The 26902-nt window shown below is 40.7% G+C and overlaps 1 protein-coding gene across 6 annotated transcripts; it reads right to left on the reverse strand.

Annotated features, from left to right (window-relative positions):
• map6a (microtubule-associated protein 6a) lies at positions 1–26862 on the reverse strand. Of its 6 annotated transcripts, none has more exons than XM_047378957.1 (5): positions 25649–26854; positions 9151–9364; positions 7624–7838; positions 2784–2894; positions 1–536 (listed from the first exon to the last, which is right to left on the reverse strand). In XM_047378957.1, exons 1-5 carry the CDS (start codon positions 26341–26343, stop codon positions 389–391), a joined length of 1383 nt encoding a protein of 460 aa, XP_047234913.1. In that variant the 5' UTR covers positions 26344–26854; the 3' UTR covers positions 1–388. The 6 variants fall into 6 exon arrangements, 5 of the variants coding, with proteins under 5 accessions (XP_047234913.1, XP_047234916.1, XP_047234915.1 ...); XR_007040271.1 differs by having other exon boundaries at positions 521–536; positions 7661–7838; positions 25649–26833; XM_047378960.1 differs by lacking the exon at positions 2784–2894 and having other exon boundaries at positions 7661–7838; positions 25649–26855.
• Between the last annotated feature and the right edge of the window lie 40 nt (positions 26863–26902).

The following is a 26902-nucleotide window of genomic DNA, read 5'->3' on the forward strand; positions in this document are numbered from 1 at the left end:
GCCAGTTATACTTATTTATTTGGACTAAAAGTGATAAATGTGTGGTACAGTTTCGTGGAATCATTAAGCACTTCTTGGTGTAATATGACTACTAATAATGCTGACGTGTCCTCCTAAAACAGAACGGATGAAACCAGAAAATGATGTAGCACCTTTTACTCGTAATGCCACAAGTCATTCAGCAAGGACCTTAGATCCAGAAGCTGCATCAAACATGTGTCAACGTTTCCAGTGAGTTGCTCTCCTGCAGGCTTAAAAGTTTTTGTTTTCTTTTTAACACTTGCTGGATTTACCTCTTGTTCTAACCCAACTTAAGCTCTAGATATATACATAGCAGAACCACAGTCTCTGCATAAAGACCAATCTGCCTCCTTCCAGATAAGCAGGACTACTCAGTCTGGTTCACATCTAGGGCAAAGCGTACGACTCCGCTGCTCCTCCGAGGCTCGCTTCTTTCCAGCAGTGGCTGTGATCCTCCTCCAGCAGCACCCTGGGAATGATGATAACTGGGTCGGAGAACCTCGTCTTTAGAATCTCTAGGAGGCAGCACATTTTTTAGATACCAGAGACAGAGACAAAAAGAGAAACAGGATAAGGGATTTATATTGGGCAAAACACAAGTTCTGGGCTGAGCTAAGCACCCTGAGACTGCTCATTACTGGGTACCTCAGAATGAAAAAGAAAACTAACAACGGTTTGTTTGCAAAGTCAAATGTTTAAATAAAAAAAGTCTAAATTTATTTCCTAAACAAAATAACAAATATTCGGATTCCAATTTTCCCTTTGATCCAATGAGTTTGCAAGGAAACTGCAGACTATCGTTTGTGGAATGAGGGTCTCAAGGTGTTCTTTTACAGCATAGCTAAAAAATGCAGAGCAACAATGGAAAAAAAAATCTCACTTAAAATAAATCAGGAGGAACAATTAAATCGTTAGCATGCACTTACAATTTTCTCTGAAATGTGTCTTTCCAAGGTGGCGTTGCTTCCCTCATTCCATTCATACATACCCTCCATCTTATATCCATGCTCAGCACTTGTTCAAGATAGAGGGCAAAGCCTAGGCCACTATATGGCAGTGAAACTCAGATTGCAGGTCCAACAGAAAACAGTGGTGGCATGCTTTAGAAACACATTTGAATGCAAAAAAAGTTAAAGTGCAGAAGAAAATAAAACTTTTATTTGAGTTGGAAAAATAATTGGCTACGGTCATGTGACCGGAGAACATAAAAGGCCCATCTTATACATTACCTTGCAAAGACATTACATGCCATTAACTGTTTCATAAATAAACCACAAACTTCATTGTATTTTATGGGGAATTTCTGTGCTAGACCAGTTGTGTATGATTGTTAAATGGAAGGAAATTAAAACGTAGTTTACATGATTTTTAACAAATATTCTAAATTATAGTTATTCTTTGCTCAAGTTCAGTCTGATTTGATGGACAACTTCTGCGATAAATTTTCAAGGCAAATTCTAAATGAAAAAATGTAGGTCTGGACTTTGACTAGGTCAATCTAAAATATGACTATGCTTTGATCAAACCATTTCATTTAACTCTGGCTGTATGTTGTGGATGTTAATTGTTGCTGCTGGAAGGTGAGCATCCACTGCTGTCTCAAGTCTTGGTCAAGGTTTTTCCAGGATCGTCCATATAGTTAGCTCCATTCATTGTTCCATCTGCTCTGACCAGTTTCCCTGTCCTTGCAGTAGAAAAGCATCCCCACAGGATGATGCTGCCACCACCACATATGTTCAGGGTTATCTGCATTCTTAGTTTTCTGCCACACACAGAATTTTACATGTCAGCCAAAAAGTACAGTTTTCATTTCATATGACCAGAGCACCATGCTCTCCATGTCTGGCGTTTCAGCTTAGTTGGTCATGTCTCTGTTTGTAGTTTTCCCACATCCTTTCTATCTTAAGATGATGGATTGAACAGAGCTCTGTGGGATGTTCAAAGTTTAAGTGAATCTTTTAAAACCTAACCCTGCTTTGAACGTCTCCACAACTTTCTCCCTGACCTGTCTGCCATGTTCCTTGGTCTTCATGATGCCGTTCTCTAAGATGTTCTCTAACAAACCTCTGAGGCCAGAAACAGAACAGCTGCACTGAGAGATTTTATAACACAGGTGGACAATGTTTACTGATTCGGTTATCTCCGAACACATTTAGTACCACTGGATGTAATTTAGGGGATATCAGATTAAAAGAGGCTGACTACATGTGCATGCCATACTTTTCAAATTTCTATGTCAAAAGGGTTGAAAACCACGTAGCATTTTCCACTGTACAGTAATGTTTTATTTATCACATACAATCCTAATAAAATGAACTGAAGTTTGTGTTCGACAAATTGCCAAAAATGCAAGGGATATAGTTACTTTTGCAAGGCACTATATGAGCGGGTTACTTTTTAAATAAAACAATTCAGTCATGCAATTTCCAGAAACCATGAAGGCTGGGTGCAGTACAGCAGCTGGTTCAGCCACCTTAAGGGAGGCCACCATGAGGATTTGCACGAGTAGAATGTGAGAGCAGGCAGGTGGACGGCCTCCATGTCACCCTCCCTTCCCACTCTAGTCTCCATATGGAAGAGAAACACGGAGGGGAGTCGAACAAAGACGATGTGGTGGTTTTGTCTCAATAAAACAAAAACAGAAAACTATGCCAGTGTAATAGAAAACAAAAGCGAATCACAACTCCATGAGCAGGTATGAATGAGAATGAGAGGCGTTTCCGGCTGCGTTTTGCTTTCTTTGCTCCTGTGATTGTGATTACCTTGGATTGGGTAGTGCACAGCCCCACAGGTGTTGCTTTAGAGTCTGCACCCAGCCAATATCTCGGATTGGCTGGCAGAGTTGAATGTAGTGGTACTGTTTTAGCACAACCCTTCAAATGAATCAGAATGTCACTCATTAGCACAGAACAGACTTGACAAAGCATCATCTAATAATATTAATACTGACATAGAAGAGAGAGATAAGTCTAACATCACACATCTGTGTTGCTGGTTGTTGTTTGAAGCACATGCCATCTTATTCTGGAATGAGCATCTTCCTTTCACACGCATATTTCTCCATAAACTGGATGAGTTCCTGGAATATATTGAGACATGGAGCAAAAATAATATATTCTTCAGTTCCCACAAGAGAGAAACATGCGTGTGTTGGGAAAGAAACCTCGGCCCATGCCAGAATGCGGCAGCGCAATCTCAGCTTAGCATAGCAAGTGGGGTGGGGGGTCTGCGAGAGCTACGTTCTCTTCCATGTGGATAGGACTGATACAGTGTTGTCTGTCATGAAGACAAAGACTGGGACAGGGAAAACTTTGACAGATACCTGCAACCCACTAACCTTTAACCATTCCTCTTAAAAAGAAGCAAAGAAGACACTGCTTTTTCTGCGTTTTGCATTTATTTATAATATTTCATTAAATAAGATCAAGCAGATAAAACACAAGAACGTCACAGTTTTTTTTGTCCAAGACATAACTTTCTTTAGCATACTTTCTATCCTTATTTTGCCTAATAAATACATATAGATAGCACCAGGTATGTGGTGTAGTAATTTACATTTAAAGGTCCCCTCCCTTGTGTTACATGACAAGGTTCCCCCACCACCCCCAAACCATCACCAATCAAAGGCTGCAAAATGCTAATGAGTCGGGCCCTCATCCCCGATGGGGTTGATGTTCAGCTTTGATATGTATGGTGGTGATGGTTGCTGAGAGACACAACAAAGACACAGAACTTTAAGTCGTTCTGATTGCAGGAGGAGATGTTGAGCTGCAGACAAAACAGTGACAGCGTGACACAGTGAAAAGACTTTTGTAATCTGAAACTTGACAGCTCTGATGGACCTGTGGTCCTGCTTCCAGAAATGGACAAACAGAAGTAAAGGGAGATTAGGATGATACCAGTGTTAATAGGGACACAGTAAAATACATTTTCTTTCTTTCATCTTAAAAACCCAAATACTGTCCCTAGGTTTGGAGCTACAGGACTGCTGGATCGATCGATCGATCCAGCAGTCCAGCGATCCATCCATCCATCCATTATCAAGACATTTTTTACTCCTTTTCCACTGGCTCAATTTGGCCGTACTCAACTCCACTTGACTTGTTTTGTAAGTTTTTTCCATACTGGTACCTACTTTTTGGTCCCTGTTCCTGAGCAGTTCCGACTGGGGCTGAGTAGGGACTACATGTGGCATGAACAGACTGCTGTTCACTGATTGCCCTTTGGACCAGGAGAAATGAGAAGGTTTTCGCTGAGGTAATGAAAGGAGAAGTGAATAAAACTCAAAAGCAACTACAATAATATTAAGCATCACATTATCCAGATCGGGTCAAACAGACTTATAATTTTACTATTTACAAATCATAAGCCATGCCTGAAGGCTGAAAGAAAAGAAAAAGGACAAATCAGCTTTCTGAATTACACGCAGGCGGAGCGCTGTATTTACTCGTACTTGTCGTCTTCCGCTTATCCGGCACCGGGTCGCGGGGGCAGCAGACTCAACAGACGCCCAGACGTCCCTTTCTCCAGACACCTCCTCCAGTTCCTCCAGGGGGAGCCCAAGGTGTTCCCAGGCCAGCCGAGAGACATAGTCCCTCCAGCGTGTCCTGGGCCGTCCCCTTGGCCTCCTCCTGGTGGGACGTGCCTGGAACACCTCCCGAGGAAGGCGTCCAGGAGGCATCCGGTATAGATGCCCGAGCCACCTCAACTGGCTCCTCTCGATGTGGAGAAGCAGCGGCTCTACTCCGAGCCCCTCCCGGATGGCCGAGCTCCTCACCCTATCTCTAAGGGAGTGCCCGGCCACCCTACGGAGGACGCTCATTTCATCCGCTTGTATTCAGGATCTCGTTCTTTCGGTCATGACCCAAAGTTCATGGCCATAAGTGAGGGTAGGAACGTAGACCGACCAGTAAATTGAGAGCTTTGCTTTTCGGCTCAACTTTCTCTTCACCACAACGGACCGGCACAGCGCCCCCATTACTGTGGCAGCCGCACCAATCCGTCTGTCGATCTCCCGCTCCATTCTTCCCTCACTTGTGAACAAGACCCCGAGATACTTAAACTCCTCCACTTGAGGCAGGAACTCCCCTCCAACCTGAAGAGGACAAGCCACCCTTTTCCGGTCGCGTACCATGGCCTCGGACTCCGAGGCGCTGTTTTTAATAACATCCTAAACCAGCTGATCACCACGAAACAGTGTGTTTGGTTCGGAAATGTATTGACGGTCCTTAAGCGAATCAGCATCTGCAGGAGGAAGGAGGAGGCAGAGAGCAGCTGCCCATAATCAGACTGCTAGTGTCGAATCAAAGAGGAGGAAGACCCTGGTGAATCCGCGGAGCATCAATATCCAACCTAAAACTAACCTTACCATGGTCAAAAGTCTGCAGTTTTGCACTTTAAAGTTTTTTTTTAAAGACCAAAACTTCCCCATGAAGCCTAAAATAAACTTCTTCAGGCAAACTTCGGAGCTTCACCAGTCCAGCAGCGTCTCTCCTCTCTGTTTCTCCTGCCACACGCCCTCACATCAGAACTCCTGAGCCTACAAGTTCTGGCTGGGCTGTGGTCCAGATGATTATCCCAGTAGATCATTTTATACATGAAAAAACATATATAAGACATTCTTGCACATACAATACAAACACATTAATGTTATTAGCGACACAGCCCACTACACTGATGGCTGGAGGCGGAGCTTCAGCCGCCATAGCTTCGGCCGTCAGTGGGTCAGTGGAAACACAACTCCATACCGTACCGAGAAGAGTAAGACTGAGTGGAGCCGTGCCGCCTAAAACGAGTTATTGGAAAAGAGGCATGATATTTATTTTGTCTTGCCTTCTGCCTAGTAACAAGCTGTTGTAAGAGCACATGATTTCTGATTGTACCACAAAGAAGAATTTAATGAGAACAGATTTAATTAGAAATTATACCTTTGTGAGAATACAGCAAATTATTTTACTAATTTGAGTGCCAGGCCACAAAGTGTTTCCTATCTTTAAAGTTATCTTTAATGTTATCTTTAATGCTAATTCATAATGTAACATGTTTTAAAGGCCAATGAATATATTTTCTAAGAAGCTACATTTTAATGTTAGTAAAAGTAGTAGCTTCAGAAGAGTCACACCAGAATAAATAGTTTGGAAAATAGCTGAAAGACTAAATGTAATTAACATGGTTGAGAAGAATGCTGTGGTACTTTACCTCTGTTTTGGTAAATCTGGGGTAAAAATGGAAACAATTTTACATGTAGGGTTTTAAACAACAACTTTCTGTCCCTAATATCTGAGCAAAACAAATTAAACATTGATCCAGAGACAGAGAAAAAGAAACAAAGACAAACTGACCACTGTACCCCTTTAGGTTTGTGTATGAATACAACATTAGCATACTCTATGATATACGCTGAACTGTTCACGAATTCAAACACAGATCAGTGTGCCATGGTGAGGTGTGTGTTTTCACACACGGATCAGCCTTGCTAGTAAAGACAGTGTTTATTTATGGAATTATGACCAGTCAGGCTGACAGCTGTGAGCGTTGTGTGCTTGGCAGGCAGAAAACAAAAACACCACTTAACACGAACAGTTCTGAGCTCCTCGGAATGCCTTCCTACCCTCATTATGAGAAATGGTAGTACTGAGGTTTAAAACCGTTACGTCTGCATCACAACATTATGTAACTCATAGGGAGTCCTCCTCTGCTCTCTAAAGGACTGCACTTTAATGCATAATCCATTTGATGTAACCCAACCGTAACTTTGGAAACAAACTGGCTGTTAAAACATACCATGGTATGAATGAGCTTTACATGAAAGGAGCAGACGCTGAATGGGCGACAGGATCCTTAGAAAAATTAAAGGCATTTACTATCATTGAACAGAGTTCACAATAAAACACTGGAACAGAAATCACTTTTACCAAAGCATTGATGGTGATACTGCCAAACACAGACTTTTAAGTTGATAGAAAAGCAAACAGAGCAAGTACAGAACAAGCTGTGGATCACGCACACATCATGAATAACTAAGCAGGACATTTATCAAAGATTTCCCAGTTTGCTGTTTTTCTTTATAGATTTCATACAAAAGAGCCAATATGAGTCACCTTTTCTTTCAAAATAATAAAAAGAAGGGAAGAAAGACAAATCCTTGATAAACTCTACAAAGCAGTCTGCTCAGCTGATCAAAGCCAACCCTTCAGACGTGCTTGTAAATGGGCCCATGCAACAAGAGTCATCCATTGGTTGGCTAGGCAGCCAAGTAGCCATGGCAACCTGGAGATGGAGGCGAGCAGAGTGGGGGAGGTGGGTAGCATCAAATGGCGGAGACAGGAAAGAGGATGCTTCTGCCCACCCGTTACTATAATGATCTAGTACAGAGTGAGACAGGAAGTGCAATGGCATGTCATGTTCACACCCTGACATGTTACTCAAGTATAAATGTAGCTAGGAGGTAGTGAGATGACAGAAAAGAAGAATGAAGCAAAGAAGAAGTAGAGAAGCTAGAGAAAGATGAAAACAAAGACCAGAGCTTGGGACCAATTTTGCAGCCTGTGTTGGTTTCCCACAAAAAAAAGAAAAGGAGAAGTAGAGCTAAATGATTTTTACTCTTTTGCCTCAGCCAGTTTGTTGTTGATCTCTTTACTTTTCTCCTTGTCCCCAACTGCCGGCCGGTTCTCTGGCTGGTTCTCCGAGGTCGTCTTCTTGAAGCCCTTCAGTGTGGCGCTTTGCTTATCTTTGGCTTTCCTCACTGGTTTACCCTGGCCTGCTGCGGGGGCTCCAGACTTTTTAGGTTTAGAGCGCGGGACACTATACCTGCCAACCTGAGGATGTCAGACAGCAAAGAAGTGATTGCTGAGCTGAAATACCCTCAGTCATGTTTAATATTTCCAGAAAACAGTCTCAACACAACAAAGGCATACACAGTGCATTGAAAAAGGTGTTAGTACCCTTTGAACTGCTTAGTTTTGTCACATTTTAAGCAAAACTTCATTTTATTGGGATTTTATGTGATCCTAGAATGAAGTCAGTACATTGAAAGTCAAAAAGCAATCCTCCTTCTGAAAAAAAGGTGGTTGTCCTGTCAGTCTGACTGGAGTCTTTTTTTTTACACCTTTTTCATCAGGTTATTTGAGTTTTTGGCTATTCTTCTTAGCAAAGCACCTCAAGTTCAGATTCAAGCTCAAATAATCATGTTGTCCAAAATGTTCAACTTTGGTCTCCTGTTTTTCACTTTGTTGTGTTTCCTACATAGCTTCTGGCAATCTTTGAGCTGGATTTCCTTTGGATTCCTTTCAACAATGGCTTTCTTCTTCCAACTTTTATAACAGCCAGACTTGTGGAGGGCACAACTCATAGTTGTCCTTTTAACAGATTCTCCCACCTGAGCTGTGGATCTCTGCAGCTCCCCCACAGTTACCATGGGCATCATTAAAGCTTCTCTAGTTAATACTCTGCTTGCCCAGTCTGTCCATTTAGATGGACAGTTATATCTTGGTAGGTTTACAGTTGTACCGTATTCTCTCCATGTTTAGAGCATGGATTGCTCCCTGAGTTAGGATGTTTTCAAACCTAAAATTCTCCACATCTTTCTCTCTGACCTGTCTGCTTGGTCTTCATCATGCTGTTTGTTCTCTAACAAACCTCTGAGGCCAGAAAAAGGTATGCTGAGATTAAATTACTCAAAGATGGACTCTGTTTACTCACTAGGTGACTTCTGAAGAGAACTGGTTGCACTGTATTGTATTTAGGGGAATCCGAGTACAGGGGCTGAATACAAGTGTAATTGTTGCAAAAAGGGCAATTTGTTTGTATAAAATATAGATAACCATGTGTCCATTTGATTATGTAGGTCTATCACATAAAATTCCAATAAAACACACTAAAGTTTGTGGGTTTACTGTGATAAAATGTGAAAAGGATTAAAGAGTATCAATTCTTTTGCAAGGCACTGTATAGCAGAAAGATTTTCTTCTTCATCTCTGATGTTAGTTTTTTATCTGGACAGATCTACAACAAAATCAGCTAAATGTGCAGGTGAGATAGGAAAACCTCAAAGTGTTTATTATAAATCACTTTTGGTTTTTCTAGACCGATTCAGAACCACACAACAAAAATAGACAGAAGCGTTCTCACCTGTTTGCTGGGATCTATGTAGGGCTCGCTGTACAAACTGCGTATCCTCCTCCTTTCCTGGGCCTTGTTGTCAGTGGCCTGGACTGGAGCTTGTCCCTTAAAGTTGGCGCTGTAGCTGGTCTCTAAGCTTGTCTTTTCATCTGGAGGCAGGTACTGAGACTTTGCCCGAATCATCTTTACTGGCTTCACATCTTTGTACTCCTTAAACTCAGTTCTGTATGGAAAAACAAGAAAAAGGGATCATTAAAATCACGTTTGCCTTGTTTGGCACTTTTCTTTCCACTCTTAGCAAAGTGGAAAGAAAACAATGGAGATGCCAGAAACTGGCTGGTGACTCACCATACGGAACAGACCATAAATAACCAAGCCCCGATAAATCACTTTAAAGATCTGGGCCCGTATTCACAAAGATTCTCAGAGTCCTCAGAGAGCTCCTATCTTAGCCTCGCAAGGACTCGTAGCTTAAGAGTGATTCACTTCTGAGAACGACTCTGAGTGAGGAGACGGCAGAAATATCTATCTTAGTGAGGAGGTGTGGTTGACCCCGTTGCTAGGTGTGACGCTGTCTTCGAAGAGCTGTGATTGGTTGTTGCAAAAAATAAATATATAAAGAAAAAAAACAAAAAAACACTCCTAGTAATCAACGTAGAGAAATTAACCGATGATAGAATTTAAACTGGATTCAGAAATCTGTAAATCATGATGATAAAACTAAGCACAATAAATGAATTGTCACACAGCATCAACATGTTTGAACATAGCTTATTTACATGCTCATCATTATTTTCATTTGCTTATTATTATGTTTACTCGCCATGCTGGTCATTTTCATACTGCATCTATTTCATATTAATATTAAAATTCAGCATTTTACTGTGATCTCCTTCTTCTATAATGAGGTTTAGTTTAGTAAAATGACCCAAACTAAATGGAGAAAAACATTTGGAGAAAACCAAACTGGACAGAGGAGCAGAGCCTGCTGGTGGAGGAGAAGAGACAAGTGTTGAAAGATAGGTTTGGTCCTGGAATCACGGCGCAAACAAAGGCGTTCCCAGCAGATCGATGCATCGTTCCCTCTGCTTTCAGCACCAGCCTGGAATTTGAGCAGCTCTGGTACCTGCTGCAATCAGAAGCTAGAAAGGAGACAGCAGCACACCAGAGAACTTCTCTACAGCCAGATGGGCGTTGTAGATGACCATTTAGGCTTAGACTGCTGACATCATCATGTATAATACAGCAAATACTTCTTCACCTCATTTACATCTTCCTTCTATTTATATAGAGTTTAGATTATTGTACTGTATCTTGTTTAGAGTTGTATTTAGACTATTCTGCATGAGTGAGAAGTTAAAAAGCAAAACATCAGAGGAAGCATAAAAGGTGTCCGAGGCTTTTAAAAAGACAAGTTTTCTTTACAAAAGTGACCTCTAATCCAGAAATCTAACCCAGCTGGGTAGGTTCACAACATAGGTACATTTTCATCAAAAATCCCTAAAAGATCAAAATTGACTTCTAAAGACCTGAAAACCAACGTTGTTTTACCAAGCCGCTAATCCCCATTTTTTGACACAGGAGAATAGGGAAGCAGACATTCAACAACGTGCATCCAGAAGGAATTGTTTCAAAATAAAACAAGAAATACAGAGAGGAGACAGAAAATTAAGTTCAAATAGCAGAAGAAGAAAATAAATATACAACGAGAACCCATTAACCATGACCCTCTTATTTCATTTATCTAAAAATAAAGTTAGCTCATAATGTATGGTCAGCGCTGACTCTCTCTTTCTGTGAAAACTGCAGTACAAAGGCTGCTAACAATGCCATGGCTGCTGAGTGCAGAAATAACGCTGCAGAACAGAGGGTGAAAATCATGCATTATATAAAAGGACAGAAGTCCATTTTGAATGCTCGAGTGAGCCAAGAAGCCTTGATGCAGAGAAATGTTATACAACGACAATCATCGCCAGGAGTGCAACACAAACACATGACACCACTATGTGCATGTGTTGGTGAAAGAGGGGCATATTGTGAGAACAGGCAGGGTTCACAGTGTGAAACACCGGTCTGTGCTGTAACATCACTGCTATTCATCAACATATGACTGTGTAACAATACAGGCTGTGTCTCCGAGATCAGGGGGTTCTTGGTACTAAGATTAAAAACTCTGTGTTCAGCACCAGAGAGCTGCACCTTCCTGTTTAATAGCAGCAGTTTTGTTCTTAGAAATAACGTCTTGTAAATTTTTATTTCAAGAACGATCTATCAGTCAGTTGTGAATTACCCTACTGAAAGTATTAAACACTTTTGTAGTAATTAGTAAAGCCCTGATCGGAATTCAGAAACAGAATCTTTTCCCGATTAGTGAATGCACCATAGCATTTTTCTATGTCATGAGAGACATGTCCGCATGACATTTTTAGAGTTCAACCTCTGTCTGTCATGGAACATGTGGGACATGAAAATGATGCTAGCCTTTTGTAAATCTCATAGGTAGAATAGAAATCTCCTTTATTGTCTCACATTGGGGAGATCCAGATGGTGAAATTCAGGTAGAATAAGGAGATAAATTCTCTATAAAATAAGCATAATGACTGTTTCAGTGGTGGAAGCCCCGCTAACCACTAACTAATCATTAATATAGGATGCTAAGTTTAAAATGTAAATCCTGTCATCATTTTGTTGTTTTAAAATATAAGTAAAGCTGTTATGATCTTTAGTTGTTTTTGTTGGTTTGTGTTCATCAGCTCCCTTCTTTATTATATCTAAGGTTGGCAACACCTCAGAGGCATGAACAAGATACAGCAAGATATAGCATTGGTTATTCCTTTGTGCTTAGTTTCTTCCTGTTCTCTATTCCCTGTGTATTCTAGTTTATTCCCCTTAGGTTAGTTATCTGTTTTTTAGTAATAGATGTATTATATTTTATCAGTTGTATAGAACCAAATAAAAACAAAAAAAGTACAAGGTCGGTTATTAGCTACACATATATAGATACTAAACGTAAAGGAAATAGCACTATATTTAAAAATATATAATTATATAAATAACGAGTATTGAACATTATCGAGACTGTATAGTAGCATTATAGAACAAAAGCTCTTGTGAGAATTGTGGAGATATTAGTTCCAAGACAGGATAAAAAGGGTTCCCATGTTTTAGCAAGGAGTTCATCATTCTGGTGTAACCGAGATCTCAGGTAATCTAGAGAGACATGTTCAAGTACAACCTTTTGCTATTGAGTCTTGGAAGGAACTTTTTGTTATGATTTGGGGTTGTTTGGTTTTTGTTTGCGGGTTTTTCCTCTTATGTTTCTCACAGTTAAGGTTTTGAATCATGCTTCTGTTTATTTTCCTGGTCATGCTTTAGTTTTTGTCTTCTAGTTCATGTTTTGTCAAGTTAGGTTTTTGGAACTGGTTATGCTTTAGTTTCACGTTTTTCTAGTTATGTTTCTATTAGTTTGAATCCTTGAATTTCTGTTTTCTCCAGTCACATTGTGTTCTGTCCTCTTTGTCAATTAACTTTATTCGGATCATGTCACCTGTGTTCAGCTAGTTCATGCTGTTCATGCCAAGCCTTTCCATGCCTGTATTTGCCACCACCTTCCTAAGTTTCATCTATTAAATCAGTTTATTCACTTACCATCATGCTGCCTGCGCGTCTGCACTCCGGGGTCCTCCGTTATACCGCACTTGACACTTTTTCAGTTACCCAGTGCAGGAGGAGGCATTTTCTAACAGAACGTTATCAATCTGTTGAGTTTTATTTTATATTTATCACTGATCAGGATCATTTATTCTAATTAACAAATGTAAGGGATTATTATTTAAATCAATTTAGGGAATTTTCTTCATTTCTCGTCCGATGATCTGCCAGAACTGTTTCACTTTAATACAAGACCAAAAGCACTAAGAGCACCTGTCTCAGTTTTTACTTCAAGCACTGTGGACATGAAAAATATGTACATTTTTGCCATAAATAAAGTGAGATATGAGCTCTATTGAGAATCATAAGCTGGGTAGCTTTGACTTTGTTGCAAACACTTAGATTTCCACATTTCTCTAAGAATTGTTCCTTTCCTCATCAGTAATATTACAAAGAATTTCCTTTTTCCACAACTCCTTCAAGTGAGATGCTTTCCCTGCATTGAGACACTTAAGAACATTGTAGAATGTAGCATGTAGAATTTTTAAAGTTACTATCCATCATCCTAGGTAAGAAATCTGGATTATCACATTGCGGAATGAAAACAGACATAGTTTTTAACCTGCTCTGTAGCTTTTTGATTGTCCGCCATTGCTTTATTGGACATCTATGCCAGTAATCGTTTGTCCATAACGAACACCATGTTCTAACATAAGGGTGTCCTTCAGTGCACTTGGCACCAGGACACCCTAGGCCAGAGGTCAATGTATCTTTGGACTTTCAACCGCATTTCTTGCTGCATGTCAAGCTGAAGTCCTATCTGTTCTGGTTAGCTTCTAAAACTCCTCACACAGCCGATGGGCATTGTAAGGCCAAGTGTACTGTGGCTGGAGCGGTAGCAGAGGCAAAAACTCGGGCCTTGGAGGAGTTTGGTGAGAGAAAGACTATTGGTCGGCCTCAAAACGATTTTGGGAAACCGTCCGGTGCCTCAGGAGAAGGAAGCAGTGCAGTGGTGGTGGGGAACTGCTGTCCTCCACGGGGGACATTATCAGGCAGTGGAAGGAGAACTTCGAGGATCTCCTCATCCTACCGTGAAGACTTCGCTGAAAGCAGAGACTGGGGACTTGGAGTTGAACTCGTTCATCACCCAGGCTGAAGTCACCAAGGTGGTCAAAAAGCTTGGTGGTGGCAAGGCTTTAGGGGTGGATTCTCTGGATGTTGTGCGGCTGTTGTGGCATGTCAGTCACAAGACGGGGGACTAGAGGGTGTGTTCCAACCACAGAGGGATCACACTCCTCAGCCTCAGAATGCAGCCAATAGTCGAACAATGGCTTCAGGAGGAGCACGGTGATTTTTGTCCTGGCTGTGGAACACTGGACCAGCTCTACACCCTCTAAAGGGTGCTCAATGGGTCACTGGAGTTTGCACAATCAGTCCACATGTGTTTTGCGGACCTGGCATTCAACTGTTTCCCTGGTGGTGCTCTGTGGGGGATGCTCCAGGAGTACTGAGTTGGGGGCCCTTTATTAGGGGCCATCTGGTCTCTGTATAAGTGGAGCAGGAGTTTGGTTTGCATTGCTGGTATTACGTAGGACCTGTTCCTGGTGCATGTTTGACTCCGGCAGGGCTGCCCTTTGCCACCGGTCCTGTCCATCACTGACATGGACAGGATTTCTAGGCGTAGCCTAGGGCCCGAGGGGATCTGGTTGTGGGACCAGTGGATTACGTCTCTCATTTTGAGATGATGTGGTCCTGCTGGACCCTTCTACCCAAGACCTAAAGCATACACTGGGGCAGTTCGCAGCTGAGTACGAAGCGCAGGGGATGAGGATCAGCTCTTCCGAGGCCATGGTTCTCGATCGGAAAAGGGTGGCTTGCCCTCTCTGGGTTGAAGGGGAGTTCCCGCCTTGAGTGGAGAAGTTTAAGTATCTCGAGGCCTTGTTCACAAGTGAAGGGAAAATGGAGAGGGAGATTGACAGACTGAATTTACTGGTCGGTCTATGTTCCTGGTCTCACCTAGTGGCATGAACCTTGGGTCATGACCAAAAGAACGAGATCCCAGATACAAGCAACTAAAATAAGCTTTCTCCGTAGGGTAGCCGGGCACTTCCTTAGAGATAGGGTGAGGAGCTCAGCTATCCAAGAGGAGATCGGAGTAGAGCCGCTGCTCCTTTACATCGAGAGGAGTCAGCTGAGGTTAGTATTTGTCTTTCCCTCTGAGTTTAGTGTTTCCTTGTGTCCTAGTTCAGCTTTGCTGTGTTAATTAGTCTCCTTTCCTCAGTCTTCCTGCTTACCTTCTGCATCAGCTGCTCCACACTATCTCCCGAGTTACACCCTAGCTTCCCATGTCATTTTTCACATCTCCCTCAGTAGATATGCTCTCTGATTCTCATTGTTCTGAAGTGAAACCTCCCCTTTTTCTCCGTTTTACTTCCTGTTAGACTGTTTGTTATTTTTCCATTACTATCTATTTTCATGCTCAGGGTTCTCCTTGTGCAACCCTGTAAGTTTGAACTTTTTCTTACTTATTAAATCTTGACTATGTTCATTCAATGTTCCTATCTGCACTTGGGTCCTACTCCAAACACACGCAACTAGTTTCTCTATGTGGTTTATTTAGATACAAATAATTAATGGTCGTTCATGGCAGCAAGACTAGAAAAAAGGTTTGGAATAATTTTCCTTATATTTTTGTTGGACCACTTGTTTGCTGAATATTGGACCATTTGCACGTTGCTGGACGCCAACAGACCTCCTGGCGTTTTCGGCTATTTTGTATCCAGGACAGTACGTTCCTACAGATCCCGTCGGCCCCTGCGGCTGATAAGACAGGGGCGTCGCAGCCCTGAGGCCACCGTCAACTATATAACAGAGGATGAGACGACCCACCATTTGCCTTCAGCTGGAGACCGTGACATGGTTACCAACATCTGAAGCATCACCTGGAGAAGAGTCCTGAGTGGATTTCATTTATTCTCCTTTGTTGGCCAACAAAAAATTCATAACTGAGGTTTCTGGAATAAGAAGGTCAGAAATTTCACTTTGCCGATCGAAGACGTGAATTTAACACATAACTAAAAAAAACCACGGAGTTTCAAGGAGACGAATCGCCACCTTGTTTTCTGTTCTAGTCGACTGTGATGGTCAGATCATATTTTTCCTTTTCGCCAAGGAGGCCAGAGGACGAAGATTGACCGCTTTTCCTGAAGTTAACTGGGGACGCACATTAACTTCCAACTTCCACCCCATTCTCTCTCAACCCCGCTCAGAAGGGAGACAGCGACAAGTAAAAAGTAAAATCCATCCTTTATTTTTATTTCTTTCTTAGAAAGTCTGGGCAGGGTACAGGAGCTTTTAGTGCGATGAGATTCGCTATTTAATCTAATGTGTTCTGAATTATATGTGCATGTAACCTTTTTATTGAAACTTTGATGTGCCGTGTTAGATGCCTGGAAGCCGCTGCACTCCCAGCTTTGTGTGTGTTTTGCGGGGTTGGTGAACACCTGAGAGCAAGCGCAGGTGCGCTATGAGACTGGATTGTTATAATAACCTCATGGTGAAATTCCCCATTTTCTTTGTCTTCAACCTTACTGCTTACTAGCTTGCCGCCAAAAGTTTTATAACCCTTTGTCTGCTCACCTCGCCCAGCGTTAATGTCATGGTATGACATCCTTGGACTTGGTTTGTGTTTTTGTATTAACCGTTCTTAGGTCTATGGTTTCCTTTATTGTTAATTAGTTCCACCTGTCCCTTATGCCTCCATGTCTCCTTGCCTCCTTGCCACACCTGTTCTTAGTTCATGTGATTACCTGCCTTTGTTTTCTCCCTGTATATTAGTTGGTCTGTGTTCTTTGTTCCCCGCTGGTTCCTCCGTCAATATTCCTCGTTCACTACCCTTGTTTATGCTCAGTTTTGCTACGTTACAGAACTATGTACACATGTAAGTTTTTGGCTCGACTCATGTTTGTACTTGTTGGATTATGTTACGTTTTGGAGACCTTTAATTAAAGAAAAGTCTTCCTCTCATCATGCGGCTGCCAAGCTCTTATCTGCACTTTGGTCCGATCCAAACCCAGAACGTGATAGTTGGGGGAGGTTTTATGACTGAGTATAACTGAGTTACAGTTTGAGCTGCGCCCCAACCTCCACTCACCACCACATCCCTTTGTCATATTATCATTTTTGACATAACTGCTGGTTTGATCCCATCCCACTGTTGATTTGCTTTATTTTGTTTAGTTAGATATTTTACCCCTTTTGTGTAGAACTTTGCATGTTTGAGTAGGTGAGGATTATTAAATCGGAAGAGCGAGTGTATCAGGGCTGTGATTTAATAAATATTCACATAGATAAACAGAAGGCGTTTTGTGTTTATTTTGTGCAAGAGTGATTCGTCAGTCAAGATATGGTTGAAGTTCCACACGTTTCGGCAGAAATGGTCGATTAAACAGTGACATCTCTGGTAATAGTTATCAATTATTACTGAGTATTTAACTGTTGTAGTTATCAAAGGCGTTGAGCCACAATTACAACACCAGAAGACATCTCTGGTCTTGATTCATAAATGAGGATTTTGGTTAAGAAATTAATTTTGTCAAATTATGATTTTTAATTATAATTATTGATAAAGATTAATTAATCAATAATCGTAAATCTAACATTTTCTTATATTATTGTTCTTGGGTTAGAGTAAGAATTGGTCACAAATCACATTTTCCATTAAAGAAAAAAACCCTTGCATCAAGTCGTTGTAGATTTTTTACTCAGTATTGTATTTGTGCAAGGCATTTAACCCCATGTTTCCTTCCGATCTGCATATCGGTGTATGAATGTGTGGGCGTTAGTGAGTACGATTGGGTGAATGTGCCTCAGTGTAAAGTACTTCGAGTGGTCAGTATGACTAGAAAAGGGCTTTATATATTCAGTCCTTTAACCATTAAATATTTCTTACCATTTTGACAGACTGTTTTAGAGAAATTGATCAGGAAGATAATCAGAATTCTTCCTGCTAGGCACATGAAGTAAACTTCATACATTTTAAACTTGGTCAAATATTAAACCAAGTATTAGATGGTGCAAGAAGGTACAACCCTTCGGCACAAGACATTTTAGATTACCTCAGCCAACATGTGACATTCTCTAGGGGTCATGTATTTAAATGAGGTATCTTGATAATCCATAAGAGATTTTTTGACCTGACAGAACAGTGCTTAGGGGGATGAGGTTAGAGCATAAAACCATCTGAACTTCAAAGATTATAACCCAGCTGACATGCAAACACAGGCGCGGGCCGAAGCAGAATCCTGATTACTTGGAGGTCCACATGCACTGGTCTCTATTAAAATAAGTTTCATACTTGAGTTGTAACATATTATCAATTCCAACATGGTACAACTCTGAATCACAACCACTTCATTTCTGCAATGGCTAATACTGATTTTGCAGCTCTCCAGAAGAATCTCAATTAGTATGTTAACATATTGAAACATTTCTGGTGTTACCTGTAATGATTAGCTAAACTGCATCGAATGTTTTTAGCTTTTAAGCTAAATGTTTAAGAGACAATGGCTGACACACAAAAAAACTGAATTTGCAGTGTCCCTCAAATTATGATTAAAATCTTGTCTCATCTTGTTCTTATGAGTTTGATGTATTTTTAAACCCTAGCTGTAAAATACTGAACATGCTGTGGTGCTGCTGTCAGCATCTTTCCTTTCTATTTTAGCTCAATGAAGTTACCTTGATCTACCTTTGGTCACAGAAACTAACTCCAAAATGGCAAGACTTTTAGCACAGTGGTGTCTCATCTGACAAATAGCAGAGAAAGGAGAACATTCCTCAAGTAAAAGGTCACATTTGTTCTCAAGCTTTATAACACCTATATTTTTATTAAACCTTCATGAGTATAACACCATTTCATAATGTAAATTTTTTTTTTTAAAGAAACATTTTAAGCAGCTATATGAGTTGACAATTGGTGTAACTATTGCCTTAAAGCAAGAGAATCCTGGGTTTGAATCCTGCCTCGGTGTCTTTCTGCAAAGAGTTGTGTGTGTTCTCCCCGTGCTCTGGGTACTCCGGCTTCCTTCCACAGTCCAAAACATGATTGTCAGGTTAATTGGTTTCTCTGAAATGACCCCTGGCAGTGAGTATGTGTGTGTCTGGTTGTCTGTCCTGTGTGTCTCTGTGTTTCCTCGTGATGGACAGGCGACCAGTCCAGGGTGTACCCTGCCTCTCGCCCATTGACTGCTGGAGATAGTCACCAGCTCCCCCGCAACCATGCACGGGATACTTTAGGAATATATACCTCATTTAATTTACTGAAACGTCTTGCAAATGGGGATTCTCTAGATCTGAATGAGAGCATGAGGAACAATTGCAGTAGTATCAAATGCTGTCAGTGTCTCTTTGTGATGTGTGGTCAGAGTATATTTACGTTTCTGATGTTTTGTCCACCTGTACTAAACTCACTCATGGAGTGCCCCAGGGTGTGGTTATTGAAAAGGTTTTCTTCATCTCATACATGCTTCCTTTAGGTGTCATCATGGGAAATTATTTTGTCTGAAAACTTTAAACAAAAACAAGTCATCTAAGAAAGACACTCCTGGCTTATGGAGGTGAAGCTAAAGTAATTGATGAACGCACTGTATTCAGGAGGATGTCCATGTTACCAGGATCCAGGAGGACCGTGGAAACATAGTACCTCTAAATAGATTTAAGCACCACTGTCAGAAATCTCAGTTATCTTTGACAAAAATATGTGCCTTAATCCATATAGTAAACAACTGTCCTGAACAGCTTTCTTACACATGCATAACGTGGCCAATAAAGCTGAAAAATCAGTGCATGCTTTTGTAAGCTTTATAACTCAAACTCTTTACTCTGGATCTCTTATGAGTTTTTTATGAAATCCTGCAGAGACAGGATCCTCAGAAGATTCAACATTGCTGCATGTTAAAAACTTCAACCATGATACACTACTGTACACAGTATCTGTCCAGCATTAAATCTCTTGCTGACTCCCTGTAAGATTTACATTTGTTAAAAATGAAAAGTTTTTACTTACACTTTTGAGTGTAAGTAAACTCACTTTGTACGACACCATGTTGTTTTAGCTTTGTTTTCTGTTTATTTTAAATGCTGTAAAACACCATTTTTACCCCTGATGTAATTTATGTCTTTACTATAAATTAAGACGGGTCTCAATCCAGCAACATTTTAGAGACAACACTCTAGAATAAACAAATAAACCAACCCAAATTCATTGAGGTCTATATTTAGTAATTATGTACTAAACTACAACGTCGTTTTCTTGCTCAGATCTTTAAGCAGCTCCAATATTTATGGCCCCATGCAGTGTAATGTTATGTTAGTGCATAACAGATGCAGCTTGCTTCATAAGCTGTACGATCTGTCCATTGATGCTGTGAAGACAAATTTCCATCATGGTGTTTCTCTCTCTAATTCCACACTAACACTGACAGCAAATAAACTGGCTGGCCTCAGTCAGACTTGGAGTCATCCAGGCAATCAATCTCCCTGTGCACAGGAGTCCAGCTCTGATTCCACGCAGCCATTCTTGTGGTGTCAGCTGGTGCAGCTGCTAGCTTCTGCTCAGCAGTTCCCTCCTTTTTCCCTATGATGCCTAATAGCTTCAGGAGCTTTCCAAGCTTTGCAAGTTTTATAGCTATAAGGAAACATTTCAGTGCATGCTTACTTATTTAAAATGAAACTTACTGAAACACTATTGACAAATTCTATTTGAAGAAATTGGTCGTGTTTCATCAGGGTTAAAAAGGTTCATTCAACATTTAGGGATTAATGCATTTCTCTGTCAAATTTGTATAAGCAGATATGATAAAACCAGATTAGAGCAGTTACATAAGACAGCCAGCTTTTCCAGAGAATGTTCTGAACTAAGGCAACAACAGAACACTGGTATTTACAAGAAACAGAAACCACTCCCAAAGCTTGTTCTTTGTTCCTCCCTCAAAAATGGGACAAAACATGAGATGTTCCCTTCACTGTTAATGCTCAAAGCTCAAAACAGATCACTGTAAATGCACCTGAAGTAAATACATCTCTTCTGTAAATATGACATAAACAGCAGTCATTCTGAGTTTATCTGACATTATGTGTGAGGGATTTGGGGTTTTATGTTTCCCCCTGAGGAAGAAAACTGAACCAGGAAGCTTCTGAGATTTTCCTGTTCAGAGAAATGTGTCAAACTTTTTCAGTCTGAACTCCTTGAACCTGCCAGACTGTCCTGTTTATTGCACATTTATTTCCTTGATAGAAAGTTCAATCACTCTGCTTTTGAAACGTTTTTTTTTTTTTACTGACATTAAAATGCTTGTGAGGCTGACAGGATGAAGAATAGCTTTTGTCCTAAAACAGATTAGACAGCAGAAAAAAAACACGAACAAAGGCTCCAACAGCAGCTTTGCCTCCTGATTAATTGCTGTGCATAAATGACATTTAAAACATAATGGAGTTAGAAGGCTGGATGGAAGGCTTTTGGGATGAAAATGTACCAATTCAGACAAAACACACTGTTGAACATGCAAGGAGTGTCAAGATCCTGACGTGTTAGGTTATGGTATTTATTTGTGTTCATGTTTTTCTGCATGTTCCTTGTTATGTTCTATAGGCATTGCCATATTCTGTTATTTTTGACACTTGGGTGTTGCCATATAGTTCATTTCCTTGTGCTCAGTATTCTTTGGTTTATTTTTAAGTTCATTCTTTGTATTTTTCTTGTGATCCTTTACATTTAGATTGTTTCCTGTTAGATCTCTTTGATATTTTCTCTAGGGCTTCTTGTCCAGCTCCATTCATGATTTTCTGTCTTTTCTCCCCTTCTCTGCTCTGAACTTTTCTTCTATCTCAGCTGCTCCACGTTTCCTCTGATTGCTCTGCCTTCTCTTTGCCTCAGCTGCAAGTCATTCCCTCTGATCAGCTCTTCTGATTTTCCTGTCATTTCTCTACCCCTGCCTCAGTATATATATAGTTACTGTTTCTCTTTGTTCCTCACTGGTTCCTTCTGTTTCTCTGCCATTTGGTCCATGCTTGGAAGTTCTTGTACAGATGTACCGATCAGAGATTTTGTGACTGTTTTCCTCATTATGTTTCTCATTCCTCTGACCCGCCGATACGAGTTTTAAGCAGATTCAGATTTTTTTTTTAAAGAAGAATTCTAAATAAAAACCAGCTACTTTTTTTTTTTTTTTCTATCTGTATACATTGAAAAATGTACACAGATTTTTAAGTTTATAGAAAAAATTATTTCTCAGCCCAAATTTCAAATGCTGTCCAAACAAATAAAACTTAAATTAAAGGAATTACTATGTGTGTGTGTGGATATCTATATAGATAGATATCTATCGTGAGATAAATATCTTGCTAACTTATTGTATTTTGATCTTTACACCTCACAAGTGCAGAACTGCACCATATTACCAGATAAAGGCATCTATCACACTATCCAGATGTTTGGGAGAAAAAAAAAAATCAAGTTTTCTATTAAATCTTAGATTGTTCATTCATTTATATTTTACTGGAGCCTTTCTGCCTTTAGTGATCCTTACTTGTTTATAACAGTCATGTTGCATTTGAGAGAGAGCAGTAGGTGTTACACAACTCTGCAGTCAATCAAGATTTCACAATTTTTTCCAAAACAACTATGGTAATGAATTTTAAATTCTTTCTTATATTACCATTAGCGCGATTAGAAAAGATCACTACAAGACAGCACTACAAACCGCAAACATAAGGTCATTGTATAGTAAGTAAACAGCATAACATCAAGTGTGAGAGTTCCAGTATACTTCTAACACTTTCTAATCCAACATGATCCATTACAGAAAGCATTGGTGTGACGCTGTCTTCTAAGAGCTGTGATTGATTGTTAAAAGAAACAACATAAAAAAAAAAAAGCGCTCCTAGTGATCAATGGAGAGGAATTAACCAATGATGGAATTTAGACTGGATTCAGGCGTTCCCAGCAGATCGATGCATCGTTCCCTCTGCTTTCAGCACCAGCCTGGAATTTGAGCAGCTCTGGTACCTGCTGCAATCAGAAGCTAGAAAGGAGACAGCAGCACACCAGAGAACTTCTCTACAGCCAGATGGGCGTTGTAGATGACCATTTAGGCTTAGACTGCTGACATCATCATGTATAATACAGCAAATACTTCTTCACCTCATTTACATCTTCCTTCTATTTATATAGAGTTTAGATTATTGTACTGTATCTTGTCTAGAGTTTGTATTTATGTATGTATATACTTTTAGAGTTTTTTTTTCTCCAATTTTTGGCAAATTTTTACTTTGAAAGCATTTTACATTCTGTAAATATTAAAATAATTCTGAACTATATTGTTTGTAATTTTGTTCGCTTTTTATTGATGGTTATTCATTATTGTTTCTATTTATTTATTTATCCTTCCTAATATTACCTTCCTAGAGATGCAACTTTAACCTGTTCTGGTGATCAAACTATTTATTTTCCCCTAGGGGAATGATAAGGTGAATCTTATCTCTATATTAATAATTGTATGATTGTTATAGAAGTTTATGTGCTCATTTACTTGACTATTTAGACAGGTGGATCCCAGCTCAGTCCAGCCAGTCGTGTTTTATTAAATCACTGTTCATTGTTCAGAGAATATCTCTCTTTTCTTTGCTTTGCGAATAACGTTTATCTTACCGAGGGAAAATTCAAAGAAAAATCTTAGAATTTGAGAATTTCTAAGCGTTTTCTAAGAATGTGTGTTAGTGAATACGGGCCCAGACACGTCTGTGAGACTTTGCAGTCTTTAATTTTGACGCAGTTAAATAAGCTAAATAAGCTCTTGAAGGCTGGATTAGCATGTCAGTCATGCAGCCCATGGGAATTGTCCTTACAATATTCAAAATGACTTCATTCTTTAGTTTTGTTCTTCACCCATCACTGATGGGCTAAGTATTAGAAGAGATCTCAGCCACATCCTCATTAAGCAATAAAACCTCCATTATGTCTGCCAATAGTTCTACAAACACAGCCAAGCCTCCAAGAAATTCAGGTTGTCCACAAGTTTGACAAATGAAACATAGAGAACACAGTTTTGCAGTTGAAAATAAGCAGAATAAGTCATATCTGCTATGAAATCAATGTAACATTCTATTACCTCGATAATGCTATGCCTTGCTAAGGAAAATCATGATTGCTGCAGTGTTATATTTGCATCTTTCCCATATAATGGTCAAGCTTAACAACTCTAATGATGGAAGGTTTAGTCCAACCGATCCTTTTATGACATATTAGCAAAACCGTGAAGTCAGAACATTGTTCTTAATATTGTGTTGACTTCAACCTCTTGTTCAAGAACTATAAGCCCAGTTTCCTTTGGCAGTTGTGTTTCTGTGCTCTGTAACCATGTGTACACCACCAGTTACATGAGCTGCTTAGAATCTCCGCAAGCAGATGAAAACAGAGTTGACTGGGCTTCTGCTTGTCACGGTCCAGCCCTTTTTAATGCCCTGTGCTTTAGATGGAGAGAGCTTGTGTCACTCCCTGCTGACTGCTAAACAACACAGGCACCAAACAGCTGGAGGACTCTGCTGCTGAACTAACACGGTGCCGTTTGCCTTCGCCAACAGAGTCACACTTCCCACCAAAGACTGCTCAGTTACAGCACTGAGCCAACATTTCAGCCTATACATAGCACTGGTTAATTTTACCAGTCATAAAAGAACAAAAACATAGAAACCTCAATCGAAACATCATGCAGTCTCTCAGGCTCACATACACATACATCCAGTCTATCAAAATGAAGCAAAGAGACACAGCAGGCCTGCATACAGCAATAACACACGTGACTTGATGTTCATCCATCCATCCGTCTCCATCATTGCACAATAGAATGGAGATTAGCCTCGTGGACCTAAACATTGGCAGCGTCATGCAACTGTTTCCATTAAATCTAATTACATTCAGTGGTGAAACCTGATGCTGATTGTCATTTCGTGCACTCATACACAGTGTGAAAGGACTAGTTTGTAAAACAACTAGCAGATTTCTGAGTTTAGGTAAATCCTGTACTGACAAAGACTGCAGAGTTTCTTCCTTAGGAACCCCAAGCAGTTTATCTGGTCAAAGGATACAGAGTATGTTAAACTTGTCTGCTCAGATTACAGTCGATTGACCAAAACAAGATGTGTAATTACCAACTATTATTACTTATCAAAACCTTTTATGCTATTATCTGAGTTCAACAGCAGGTTGAACATCTTCCCTTCACATTTGTTTTGTGTATTTATTCTGTTCTTGTTCTGTTACTTTTTATCCCCTTTTTGCTAGTAAATACTACTACTACTATTATTAATAATACTATTCTTATTACTGTGGTAAAAGGATGCAGGGACCTTTAAGGGCAGACTGTTCGTCATTAGCATATCTGAATGCTGACTTCAAGGTGGAAAAACCAAAATAAAAATCAAATATTCAACTAAAGGTTTTAAAAATCAATCATGGTAGAAAATTTAGCCTTTATGTATTTTTCCCATAATGGCATAATCCTGACAATTAAATGGTTAATGTTAACATTTGTGAAGCTACTTCTGTGATCCATTCATATCAAGACTTAAAGCTGACTATAACGTCTATTATTAATGCAATAAAGTACAGTCGTTTTTAATCTGCCAAACTGCCTGGCAATAAATAAAGTGAATTATAAGCCGTTAATGTCCATGTTTTTATTAGCATTGTTTTTGCTAATACAAATCAGATTTCACTGTCCAGTACCAGTTTAGACCCCCTGACAATCCACTTAGATCCTTACACCTTAATGAGAGTCAGGCAGTGTAAGAAACTTACTTGTAGGAGCTGCCCGCTGTGATCTCCTCTTTGATCTGTCGGTTCAGGGCATCCACTTCCGCCCTCCCCCTGCCCTCTCCTTCCACCTTCAGGACCACCTTTGTCTCCCCCTCCTGCTTACTGGACCGCTTTTTCCTCTCCTTCCCCTGCAGCAGGTCCTTCTCCTGCACCTTGTCGGCAATGGCGCCTTTCTCCACGCCGCATTCCGCATCCAGCGCTACATGCTTTTTCACGTGCCTGGGTCGTTGGTCCTCGCCCGGTGGGGGTTTGGGTATCCAGGGGTGGTCGTACCTTTTCGGGATGGGCCAGGGCTTGAAGTCCTTCTGGTACTGGGTCTCGCTGTTGAACGGCGTCTCCGGCTCCTGGTACCGGTTCTTGGGTTTGCAGCTCGGTTCCGGTCGCACCTTCCAGTGCTTGAAGTCCTCGCGCATGACCGAGCTGCACACGCGCTCCTCTGAGACGCACCTGCGCGGCCCGCGCGTCGTTTTCGCGGTGCGGGTTTCCGCACGCAACGGCTGCGTTTCTATGGCGACCCGGGCCTGGGGAGGATGGAGCGGCGGCTGCAGCTGGATGTGCTGCATTTCCGAAACGTCCGTGTACTTGGTGAAGACCAAAGGCACTGCAATGTCCGCCTTGTCCAGCTGGCTCCAGAAGCGGGCCATGCAGCACGCCCTGCTGATGCACGGCCACGCCATACTGTGGGATTTGGAGTTCCACTAAAGAACCAAAAACACTATTTTCTACCGGGCTGACACGACAGAAAAAATCCGGTATACTGATGTGAGAAAACCTAGATGTCCGTATGAGAAGGCTCCGACGCTTTTGACGTTAACACCAAATATATAGGGATCCCATTGTATTTGCAGAATGCTGGAGATCAAAAAGAAGATGTTAAAAATTGAACCGTGCTCTGCCTCCTCCCGTGTCTGCTCCGTTCGTCCTGCCACAACAGGGCACTGCAAGGAAAATCGACCCCGCCCGCCTGCTCAGCATCCCAGAAACACGGACGGGAACCGAGAAGGAAAGTAAACGTCAAGCTGGACAGTTTTACTTCCTTTTAAGCAAAAACAGGAACGCTGTGATGACCTCCTTGTTAAAGCACACAGTGGCTTTTATTAAATAAAAACAAATGAAAATATAAGAAATCAAAAATGTTTTAAATAAAAGCACACCAATTCTCGTATTTAAATTGAAACGCGGTTGGTACAAATGTTCGACTCAATGCACCAATTCTGAAATACAACACAAGCCTTG

This window comes from Girardinichthys multiradiatus, chromosome 11 (assembly GCF_021462225.1).
Source record: "Girardinichthys multiradiatus isolate DD_20200921_A chromosome 11, DD_fGirMul_XY1, whole genome shotgun sequence".
Lineage (NCBI taxonomy): Eukaryota > Metazoa > Chordata > Actinopteri > Cyprinodontiformes > Goodeidae > Girardinichthys > Girardinichthys multiradiatus.